Below are 12,685 nucleotides of genomic sequence, written 5' to 3' on the forward strand. Positions count from 1 at the left end.
CAAACTTTCTCTCATAAAAATAGGGATTTATTTACAATATGTACACATTATAAACTGTACATGAGGAAAGGCAATGCATTGTTAAATTAGATTTTGGAAACCTTACACCCTAAATAGATGAGACATATTATTTGACAAGAGCTTGGAACTCCTAATTAGCACAATAAGTCCTCATTAAGGATGACTGTCAGATGGTTGTGTTAAGATTAAGATTTCTTTTTTGTCTCAGCACTCACATACACTGAAACGAAATTTGACCTTTGCATTTGACCCATCCTCTACACTAGGAGCAGTTGTTTTGCCAGCACCAGTAGTCAGGGGAACTGACAGGAGCACACCTGGTAGCACCTGAGCCACGCAGCTCAGACGTAACTGCAGCTGTGCATCATCTAGAGATTTGGTGTGTTGCCTATTTTTTCCCGTGTGAGGCTTTTCTCAGCAAAAATAGAGTGAAAATGATCTGTTGACAGTCATATTGACATCATACCATCAACATTACACCTCTTAATATGAACTTAATGTTTATCATGAATAGTCCAACTAGACACCCTGGTGTCCATCATACACAACTTAAATAATTACCTTTATGTTCATCCTCTTTATACATACATAATCAATGTGTAAGTGTCCAGCATGTCCCAACACTCACAGAAAGCATAAAATCAAGGCAGGATGTGTTTTAATCATTATTAGTTTTTACAGTTTGTAATTTAAGTGCATGAAGCATCAATGTTGTTGCTATGGTTACCTGCCAGCCAATGGGAAACTGGTAGGTTTTGCTTCTTTGGTATAAAATTGAATCAAATTGTTTCCTCTGATCCATCTGCTAAACTGTCAGTTTTCTGAAATCCACCACTGGACCAAGTATAAATCTTGTTTAACAGGCAGAGAGTGAATGAATAAACAGCCAGTACAGATATAGCTGCTGCTGTCAGTCCCAGTACACAGTAGAGGCCTATCCTTTCCCGACTCGCTGTGTTTGGTGTCTCAGGTTCAGGCCAATCCCTCGCTGCTGTAAAGACACCAAACACATCTGTGTCATTCATGTGAAGAAACAACATTTCACTAAAGAAAACTAAATAACCACAACACATTAAGTTGAAACATATTTCATAGTTCTGCTGAGTTTTACTGAATCATCTTACCAGTGACATTGAGTCGGCCTTTTCCTCTGTTCAAACCATAATTTGTTTGCACTTCACACAGGTACAGACCCGAGTCATCAGTCCTGATTCTGGACACATGAAGTCTGATTCGTCCTTCTCTGAGGGCGTCTTTGTCACACTGAACTCGTCCTGCAAACTGTCCATCCTGAAACTCTGAGTCCTCAACACCCTCATATAGATGATACAGGACCAAGGGTTTAACATCAGTTAACAGTTGACAAATAATTATAAGTACGGTGGAGGAACTGTCAGCTTTGGTTGTAAACATCCATTCCAGTGTGATGTTGTGGTTCTCCTCTGCCTGGTAGGAGGTCTCTGTCACGTTCAATACAAATGTTCCTGTTGAGGAGACAGAGAGGGAAAGTGAGGACCAGACAAACTAAGAACTTTAACATTTGAGCCCTTAAACTCCACCTATATATATTTAGAAATACAGCTAAGTGTTTAAAGATACAAGAGTATAAAAAGGTAATGCATGATGCCAATAATTAATACAATCTAATCAATAACTGAAGATAGAGGATCTTCCCAACTGTCATCTACCAGCTTTAATAGTTCTAATGTTTTCACTGACATATTTTAAAATGGAAGTCATAAAATATGTTTGTGAGGCTGAAGGTTTATTCTGTTGTTCATCTTTATGTCAAACTGAAGGTTTAAACTAACCACAGACACAGGAGGTCAGGCTGATGAGCAGAAGGATCCTGCAGATCATCTTCTCCCTGTGAGAGGAGACAGAGGAGAGGAGTCATCAACACATGAGGTCAAAGTTCAGTCATCACACTTGTGAAAAGATAAGTCAGGTTTCATTCATGCATCACAACATGTGCTCATGTTCATCTTCCTTATTCTACATGACTGACCAAAGGACTTTTAGTCAGATCTCAGTCAGTCTACAGTTTGTTCTTCTATGAATTCAGTTCAAGTAACATGTTTTTAAAAGCCTTTCTCAGGTGTCTGTGTGCAGTAATGTAACTGTGCTACAAGATGCTGCAGGTTAAGTTGATTACAATATCTGAAGGTGCAGTTAATATTTCAGGGTTCTTCGTGTGGTAGGGAGCACTAGGAAACACTTCCCCCAAACTGATCTTGAACGCAGCCCTTGTCTGTTCACTTGCCCATCCCTTCCTATCAATCCGATTCTGATTATTGTTGATTGTTGATTATTGTTTTAGCTTCCTTGCTAGTGCTCCCTGAGTCTTACCTTTGCATACCACAGTGGTAAGTAGGGCCTGGACAACTATTTATTATATTGTGTATGAACAGGGCTGTACAGAGACCTTTAGAGGGGCAGGTGCTCAAACACCAAACCACCAACATAATTTACAGCATGATCTGCTGAATTATAGCAACACATATTCAAACACAATGTAACATGAAATCTTGTTCTTCTCTCATGTGGGAGACTATGATTTGCTCTGTGGTGTGTGTGTGTGTGTGTGCAGGTTGGATGATATATATATGTTCAGACGCAGCACTAGAGCAAGGGGCCTGTTTCAGAAAGCAGGTTCAGTCAAACTCTGAACTCTGAGCTGATGAATGCTGAGATGGGAAACTCTGAGTCTTCGGTTTCAGAAAAGATGATCAGAGTCAGTTCAATCAACTCTGACTATGTTCACTCTGAGTGAAGCACATGCGTGATGAATAAAAAAAGTCATCATCAATGGAGCTCCGATACTACGAGTCACTATGGCAACAGGTAAATAAAAGGCAGGACCTCTATTTTAATCCAGTGGACATAGAGATATGAATGCATGTGTGTGCGGACGCTGCACATTTATCTTTAAAAAAGAGCCTGTGTCAGAGCGGGAAAAGTGTCAATAAGTTCACACAATAAAGTTTTATTCAGTGTTGTCCATCAATTCATCATTTACCAGACTTACATTTCCTTGATGATGATAAAGTGGAATCTGACTGTGTATCAGGCTGCAGCTACATCGCATTTTAAATATATTTGTTCAGCTTTAATCTGACGGACAAAACACAGGAAGCAGCAACTGAAGATGAAAAATATAGTTAAAGATTTAAAACATATATAGATCAAAGACATAGAGACATGACTGTAGCTCTCAGTCTGATCCAGTAATAACGTGTTTGGTGATTTGCACTTGAAAAGGCGTCGAGGTTAAAATACAGAATATTTTAAATATTTAGACATCTATTTGTATCTCAGCTCAACAGCATTCAGTGACTTTATTTCAGCTTCTTCAACAACTGTAATAAATTTAAATATTGTCACTAAAATGCTGTTAAAACACGTTAAGATTATGCTCCCTATTTAAAAATCTCACTTTCAAACTACATTCTTCATCCGCATCACAATGCTGCTCACTCAGCATATTAACATATAATCTCCAATATTATAGGAATTATATTCCATCAGTGTGACCAATCACATCATGAGTGATAGAGATAATTATTCATTGATCCCACATGTCTAAAGCTTCATACCGATTGTTTAAATTGAAACTGAGATTACACATTATGTGCAATAAAGATTTCAGTGCAGGAGCTGCTCTAACAAACTGACAGCTGTCTTGTGCACAGAGTCACAGAGTTTAAACGGAAGGACAAGCAGAGGTTTTATTCTGAGCTGAGGGTGAATTCACACTGTGTAATATTTGAATGTGAAGGAAAAAACCGCTGTTCAAACTGACTGATGCGCATAAAAGCGGTAACTTTAGAAAGTCCTTGAGTAACTCAACTAATATCCAACCAGATAGTAAACCTCCACCAATGAATGTGCTTCGATATGCGCTAAAATACGGACTGAATGAATGAGGAGATGAAACAGCGTGTCTGAGTCTGTAAGAGAGAGGAGACAGAGAGAAACTCCGGGTTTACTTACTTACTTTACAGCCACCTCTTAACTCTATATTGTCTGTTTCTTTATCCACTAATTTTCTTTTCAGTCACATTTACCAGTTGTTTTATTTGATTTAATACTGTAGTTGTTGGGGGTAGGTGGACGGAGTGCCCAGCATGTGAGACATTGTGTTTACGGACATAAGTTTAGGTAAATTGTGTTCTAAATCACCACAGATGTTATCTGGTACACAGTGATTAATGTCACTGTTCTCCACACTAACTCTACGATGTTTCTAGTAGTTAACAGTTTGCTGTTATAGAATAAAGCATCTTACACTATGAGTGAAGTTGTGTGCACGGTTAGTTACTTCCTCCAGAATGCAATCAATGGCGATAATCGTCTTTCATCATATCATTTCTTGATCCCATAATGCAGGCAGGCAGGCAGGCGACCGGGCGACCGGGCGACCGGCAGGCAGTTGAGTAAATAACATGATGTTGTGAATGAGAGACCGAATCACAACGGTGCATGAAGGAGCGGACAAACCACAACTCTATCAGTTACCACTCATTAAAAACGGCCTATTCGTTTCCTCTCATTGAACGGAGAAAGTAGAATTCTTAATGATAATTGTACCTTCTTCTTACACTCACCAGGGGACCGTGTAAATACTACGCAGTGATGTCCTTATGGACAGGCGGAAAAATTGCATGTAAAGGCATGCAATAAATCTAAAACAATTACTCCTTACAGCCATGTGAAAAAATTCGCTCTTACATGTCACTGCCCACGATCATAACCTGTTCCATTCCCAATAACGAGTACTTTTGCATGACATAAATGAACATTGTTGAAGCTTAATACGGTTATAAAGAAGCACAATGTCAACAAACACGGCTACCATGAGAGAAAGAGCAGTGATGATACACTGCAGAGTGTACTTAATACACCAAATCTCTCAATGTTAATGTTCATCGTTGGATTGAGACATGAAAATATCACCTCTTGGCAAAAGTAAAATCAAACGTGCCTAACTCGAGAGTTTTTCCTCACGTTTCTGTACAAATAATCCAAAATGTAATTAAAATCCAGGAATTGACGGGATTACTCCAAACACAAACTCCAAACACAAATATCAGGTAGGCCCTACAATAACTATATCATTTCGATCATTTCAGTAAAATGCATGTTACACGTTTTAAAACGTAAATTAAAGTACTTACAGTGTGACAACAGCAGAGTAAAGTGCAGAGAATGTGAAAACGTGATGGTGTAAACAGCCGCAGAGCTTAACGAAGAACGTTAATAAGCTATGAGAGGCAAAGAAATTCCCTCAAAAGTACAGTTTCTTTCACTCACCCTCTTTCACTATTAAACATTGGTAACTCAACAAATCGGAATTCTTTTGCGTCATCAAAGACGAACAGTTTTGATGAAGTCTGTTTGAGAGGCGAATGTGTAGCCGTTCGCTTTTCCTACAAGTGCGAATGTGCAGTCATTAGCTGGTCCTGCGAGAGAGCATGAATATCCATTTGCTCTTCCTGCAAGTCGGAATATGCAGTCATTTGCTGTTCCTACAAGTGCGAATGTGTAACCAATTGCTCCTTCCTCAAGTGCGAATGTGTACTCATTAACTGGTCCTGCGAAAGAGCATGAATACCCCTTCACTCTTCCTGCAAGCTGGAATGTTTAATCACCCCCTGTTCATGTATGTGCGCATGTGCTGCCATTCCATCCTCCGACAACTGTTGGAACTGTCCGTAAGGGTAGTAATAAACCGTGCACACAACATCACTCATGGTGTAAGATGTTTTATTCCATAACAGAAAACTGTTAACTACTAGAAACATCGTAGAGTTAGTGTGGAGAACAGTAACACTAATCACTGTGTACCAGATAACATCTGTGGTGATTTAGAACACAATTCACCTAAACTTATGTCCGTAAACACGATGTCTCACATGCTGGGAACTCCGTCCACCTACCCCCAACAACTACAGTATTAAATCAAATAAAACAACTGGTAAATGTGACTGAAAAGAAAATTAGTGGTTAAAGAAACAGACAATATGGTGACGGTATTAATAAGTATTAATGACAATCTTTTACTATTAGATTCTGTTGAATTAAAATTGACTTCAGTATTCAAAAGAAAGACAAACAAGACTAAACCCTGATGTGCTGAGGCTGGTAAATGGGATTTCAGGCTACACTGAGGAGAGCTTAGAGGTGTTGCTGTATACTCACCATGCAGTCACAACAACCTAAACACACTCACACAGTAAACACATGAACCACTCATGTGTCTTAGTGTGTTTAACTACAACTATAACAGGGAAGAGACAATAAACTGGTAAAGAAATAAAACTACAGTTTACCAAACAAAGTAAGGATAGCAGTTGGTTCTAAAATGTGGAACAGTGTTAAATATGGCTGACACTTAGAACAAACCTAAAATTAGACAAAACAGCAGCAAGAGGAGACCAACAAGAGACATTTTACACATTAATATGGTCCTCCACCTTTATACACTGGCACATGCAGAGACAATATGCAGCATCAAATTATAATGTGTTTGACAAAACACAGCGAAGTAGCAGCGAAAACTCTTCAGTAAAGCTAAAGTTTTTTAAATTGACATTAGTGTTGTTTTAAGCGTCCCATTTATCTAGTGCTGTTCCTTTACATGACAGTAATGTTAATGCAGTTTGATAGTTTGGATAGCTTGACTGCTTATGCATTCCCACTGTGTGTTGTTTGTCCACAATTACTGTAATTATCACCATACGTGTTAAAGTTCTGCTTCATCCTCACTCCGATTTTTACATGGAAGACTTTTTACATTTCCAGAGTGAGTGAAGGAATCAGGAGAGAGAAGACAGAAGTGAGGAAGAATTGCAGGATGTAGTGGTGTTGAAAGAAAGAGAAACAGTTTACACCTGAATCATCTTGCAGTCTTGTAGCACAGTTACATTACTGCACACAGACACCTGAGAAAGGCTTTTAAAAACATGTTACTTGAATTGAATTCATAGAAGAACAAACTGTAGACTGACTGAGATCTGACTAAAAGTCCTTTGGTCAGTCATGTAGAATAAGGAAGATGAACATGAGCACATGTTGTGATGCATGAATGAAACCTGACTTATCTTTTCACAAGTGTGATGACTGAACTTTGACCTCATGTGTTGATGACTCCTCTCCTCTGTCTCCTCTCACAGGGAGAAGATGATCTGCAGGATCCTTCTGCTCATCAGCCTGACCTCCTGTGTCTGTGGTTAGTTTAAACCTTCAGTTTGACATAAAGATGAACAACAAAATAAACCTTCAGCCTCACAAACATGTTTTATGACTTCCATTTTAAAATATGTCAGTGAAAACATTAGAACTATTAAAGCTGGTAGATGACAGTTGGGAAGATCCTCTATCTTCAGTTATTGATTAGATTGTATTAATTATTGGCATCATGCATTACCTTTTTATACTCTTGTATCTTTAAACACTTAGCTGTATTTCTAAATATATATAGGTGGAGTTTAAGGGCTCAAATGTTAAAGTTCTTAGTTTGTCTGGTCCTCACTTTCCCTCTCTGTCCCCTCAACAGGAACATTTGTATTGAACGTGACAGAGACCTCCTACCAGGCAGAGAAGAACGACAACATCACACTGGAATGGATGTTTACAACCAAAACTGACAGTTCCTCCACCGTACTTATAATTATTTGTCAACTGTTAACTGATGTTAAACCCTTGGTCCTGTATCATCTATATGAGGGTGTTAAGGACTCAGAGTTTCAGGATGGACAGTTTGCAGGACGAGTTCAGTGTGACAAAGACGCCCTCAGAGAAGGACGAATCAGACTTCATGTGTCCAGAATCAGGACTGATGACTCAGGTCTGTACCTGTGTGAATTGAGAACAAATTATGGTTGGAACACAGGAAAAGGCCGACTCAATGTCACTGGTAAGATGATTCAGTAAAACTCAGCAGAACTATGAAATATGTTCCAACTTAATGTGTTGTGGTTATTTAGTTTTCTTTGGTGAAATGTTGTTTCTTCACATGAATGACACAGATGTGTTTGGTGTCTTTACAGCAGCGAGGGATTGGCCTGAACCTGAGAGACCAAACACAGCGAGTCGGGAAAGGATCGGCCTCTACTGTGCACTGGGACTGACAGCAGCAGCTATATCTGTACTGGCTGTTTATTCATTCACTCTCTGCCTGTTAAACAAGATTTATACTCGGTCCAGTGGTGGATTTCAGAAAACTTACAGTTTAGCAGATGGATCAGAGGAAACAGTTTGATTCAATTTTATACCAAAGACACAGAACACACAAGTTTCCCATTGGCTGGCAGGTAACCATAGCAACAACCTTGATGCTTCATGCACTTAAATTACAAACTGTAAAAACTAATAATGGTTAAAACACATCCTGCCTTTATTTTCTCCAGTAAGTGGCCATGGTATCAGAGCCATAATGAACCACTGATATACAACAATAACAGACTTGATGGAGGAAACAACGTTCTTGATCTTTACCTTGTTTATCATTTTGATATCAGGACTCCTCGTTAAACTTTGTTAGATCTGAAATGTGCACTTTGTTCACTTTATTGAAATAATGCTGAGAAGCACATCTACCTCATAAATCACCTCATGTGTATGATTTATTTTCAAATGAAATATAACATTAACATTTATATCCTGTCTATCGTGTGTTTGAAGCTTGTAATGAAGTATTCAGGTTAAGACCTTTCAGAGCTGCTTGTTCTCATGTGTTATGAACACTAGTGTTAAACTAGTGCCACACAGGAAGTGATGCGTTTGTTTATAATGACCACAACAATCTTTTCATCATGTTTGTTGATCGTCTAACGTCATGAAAACTGTAAAACTCTGAGTTCTGACCTTCTTTCCAGAATTTATATCTTTAACTTCTCAACATTGATCTTTGTTGGTTTATTGTAATGTGTAATTGAAACTGAGATTTACTGTTGCTGTTTTTAATCCTGTCTGTTACAGTGAGCTCTTATTTACTGTCTGTTATTGATTATCAGTCTTTCACATGTATGTTTGAGAGAAAACCTGAACTGGAAACACTGGTATTAAGGATAAAGACCAGCAGAGGGAGCTCTTCACTGGAAGTCAGCTCATCTTGTTTAGAGATCCTCACCTGGCTGCAGGTTACAGCTGTGTGCTCATTTACACCTTTCGGCTCATTGAAACATAACAGATGTATCACAGAGATCTGCTACTGTTATGTGTTTTATCTGTGATATTTACTTAAAATAACAGAAACCAGCAATTTCTCTGTTTAATATCTCAAACTACAACACTGGTGAAAGTGCTTTGTGGATGGACTGAAAATGACTTCAAATGTGTTCCAAGCTGTAAATGAATAGTGTCAGGCAAAGCAGTTTACTCCTTGTACCACAGATTAAATACCTTTGAATCACAGTGTAGAAGTTAATAGTCCAAATTCACCCATTCACGATTCTCACAATATCTTTTTTTTTTTTTTAAATTTGTAAACAAATTTTATCAGACTTTGTGCACACTAAGTGGCATCCATAAAACATCACTGGTGTTGAATTGTAAAATGTAACCATTATAGATTTTTTTAGTGTTTACAGTGGAAAAGTAAGTTTCTTGTTCATGAATCTGCTTGGATACTGACCTGCACAGACACATTGAAAAAAAGAGGATCCAAAACATAAAAAACAAACAAGAAATGAATGTCTTTATGTTAGATTACTATATAAAGAAATTGTAGACACACATCCTTTTATCAGAAATGCAAGTTTTATATGTGTACAATCATTGACAGTATATAATAAAGTCATTGCAGAAAGGTTGTTTTTTTTTTAATTGATGAATTAGAAATACTGTATGTTGTCAACTATCTGTTTCATTTCAGACATTTAAGGTAAAATCCCTGTTTCATGTCATTTCAAAAGCTTTTTTGAATAAAATGACATTGTGTGATTCAACAAAAGAGTGAAATAAATGCAAGAAATCAGTGCTGTAATTCCCTGTAATACAAGGGTGGAATATAAAAAACATCTATAACTTTACTGTCTATGTTAATACTTTGAGGGGAGGGGAGTGTGTGCAGGCAGGCAGCTGACTGTGGGAGGGTGAAGAGGGAGCTGAGAGACAGATGATGGGGGGGAGTTGGTGGTAGGAGCAGCCATGGGGGACAGTCCTCTGTGGCTGGGGAGGGAGAGAACCTCCATGTGAGGTTCAGAAGGTGACTGGGGACCTTGCTGTTTGGGTCCTGGCTGTTGCTGCAGGATCTTGCTGTTTTCAGCCAGCAACTGCTCTCTGTCCACCCTGACCAGAGCTCTACAACACACAGTCAGAGCAATAGAAAGGACTGTGTACATGCAAGTAGAGACTAGAGACATAATTAATGTGTTATATCAGTTTGGGAAAAGTATTTGTGGTGGACCTGTTTGATATTGTTCCATGTTGACCAGTCTACATTTTAGTGTGAAGAAATCATGTGTGTTTGGGGGGAAATCATAGGATTTTGTTTTGCCTCTTTACTGCCACATGCTGTCAAAAGTGTCAATAGTGCTGTCAAAAAGTGCAGTAATTATAAAGTGAAAACGGCTCTTATTAAACAATAATTTGCTGCATTATAAAGTGACTTTATCAATAAATGTGATACATGTCCTGATCACATTTATGGATTATGCTAGTCAAGGCAGCAATATTTCTCTGAGCAGTTATGAATATATTTAGAAAACAGGATCCAATGACTCCCTGAACGTGAGGAAAACAGGGAAGAGAATAAATAGTAGAAGCTGGTGAGTGTTGGAAACGCATTAGATGGTTTTGGACTTTTTACAGGCAATGTTGGACGTAAGAAAAAATGAAAATTAGATGAGTGTTAAGGGAACGAATAGAGAGAACCACTTCCTGAAGGAGTGTGAGTCTATGTAACCCTCTGGTAACTTGGGAACACTCTCTTTATTATATGGTCCCCCCGGATTGCCCCTATCATCCTGTAGATGATAAAAAGGTAAACACACACTTTACCTTTATATTTCAACATGACCACATCCGCAGCTTCTGTCTCTGTTTCATTCTCTCACTTACACTCTCCTCCATTCACCAGCTTAGAAAGATACAAAAAAACATACAAACACACAGAATTAACAAAAGTCACTGTCTATTTAGAGTCTAAACTCAGAGAGAACAATTTAATTGCATAATACCAGGTAAGGCTTAATTTAAGAGTAATGACTGACTATCTTGCAATACGATATAATATGGAGTGATCCATTTTTCTGTGTAAATATACAGTTCGTTAAATAAAAAATATGATGCACACAGCTCGCAGCATGACTTAATAGTTAGGGAAGAACGGGATAAATCGAGCCAGTGGGTAAAATGAGACACCCCCTTTATCTAGAAAACCATAAACAAAAGTAATAATGTGACCACAAATAAAGAAAGTATAGTTCACATCACTCAATCCATCTTGGACTCCAGCACATGAAAAAACAGATTTTTGTCATGTCAAGTGAATTCATCATGTTACTAAAGTTATCAGTCTTGTATCTTAATTAAGTTTTGGACATTATTACATGTTGATTTAAGTCAGTGTAAGCTACAAAACAAGGTCACAAACTGTGGATCTGAGCCACTGTGTGAAACAGTTTTGTCAAAATGGAGGTTGTGGGGTAAAATGTGCCAGTGATGTTGGAGCATGTTGAGTCAATGGTTCAATTTACCCCCCAAAATTATTTTCTGATATTCTAGAGACTAGAGACCCTGTTCATGTTAATGTTTAATCACCGTTACAAGTGTTACAATGTTGATGAATAAATACCTAATTGTTGACTAATGTTAAGTTTAAGCCAAACACAAACATGCTGTATATACAGACGAGTGACAGATTAAAGGAGAAGCCAACATAAAGTGTTTTAGTAAGGTGTTGGACCACCATGTGCCACCAGAACAGCTTCAATACACCTTGGCATTGATTCTACAAGTCTCTGAAACTCTTCTGGAGCGATGAACACTATTCTTCAAAAAGATATTCCCTCATGTGGTGTTTTGATGATGGTGGTGGAGAGCGCTGTCTAACACCTCAGTCCAAAATCTCTCATAGGTTTCAATTGGTTTGAGATCCGGTGACTGTGAAGGTCATAGCATATGATTCACATCATCTTCATAGTCATCAGACCATTCAGTAACCTCTCATGTCCTATGGATTGGGACATCCTGGAAGAGACCACTCCCATCAGGATAGAAATGTTTCATCATAAGATAAAGGTGATCACTCACAACATCTTTGTATTGATTAGCAGTGATTCTTCCCTCTAAGGGGTCAAATGGACCCAAACCATGCGGGCAAAATGCCCCCCACAGCATAACAGAGCCACCAGACCCCCTCACTGTAGGGGTCAAGCATTCAGACCTGGACCAGTTTTTCCTTTAATTTGTCACCTGTCTGTAGACACAAAAGCACATTTACACACACATTCTTTCTGTAGCTACAGTAACACACAAAGATCACAGTTACATCTTTACTGAAAATGTGTGTCCCTGCCCTGCCTCTTTACATACAACCATGCCATTCAGTACAACACTGGAAACAACATTGAAAAGTGACTCAAACGTGCCCTCTGCAGACCTGAACCAGTGGACCAGATGTTATAACTTCTCATCATTATTATATCTCACAAATGTA

At 38.4% G+C, this 12,685-nt stretch overlaps 2 protein-coding genes across 2 annotated transcripts; one reads left to right on the plus strand and one right to left on the minus strand.

Annotated features, from left to right (window-relative positions):
- Positions 1–323: 323 nt before the first annotated feature.
- On the minus strand, positions 324–5,302 carry LOC137190851 (programmed cell death 1 ligand 1-like). Its single transcript, XM_067600539.1, has 4 exons — positions 5,199–5,302; positions 1,833–1,888; positions 1,146–1,505; positions 324–1,012 (listed from the first exon to the last, which is right to left on the minus strand). The coding sequence occupies exons 2-4, from the start codon at positions 1,879–1,881 to the stop codon at positions 801–803; spliced, it is 621 nt and encodes a 206-aa protein (XP_067456640.1). The 5' UTR covers positions 1,882–1,888; positions 5,199–5,302; the 3' UTR covers positions 324–800.
- Positions 5,303–6,575: 1,273 nt separating this feature from the next.
- On the plus strand, positions 6,576–9,438 carry LOC137190852 (uncharacterized). Its single transcript, XM_067600540.1, has 3 exons — positions 6,576–7,252; positions 7,580–7,939; positions 8,073–9,438. Exons 1-3 carry the CDS (start codon positions 7,204–7,206, stop codon positions 8,282–8,284), a joined length of 621 nt encoding a protein of 206 aa, XP_067456641.1. The 5' UTR covers positions 6,576–7,203; the 3' UTR covers positions 8,285–9,438.
- Positions 9,439–12,685: the final 3,247 nt, after the last annotated feature.

This window comes from Thunnus thynnus, chromosome 10, assembly GCF_963924715.1.
Source record: "Thunnus thynnus chromosome 10, fThuThy2.1, whole genome shotgun sequence".
NCBI classification, from domain to species: Eukaryota; Metazoa; Chordata; class Actinopteri; order Scombriformes; family Scombridae; genus Thunnus; species Thunnus thynnus.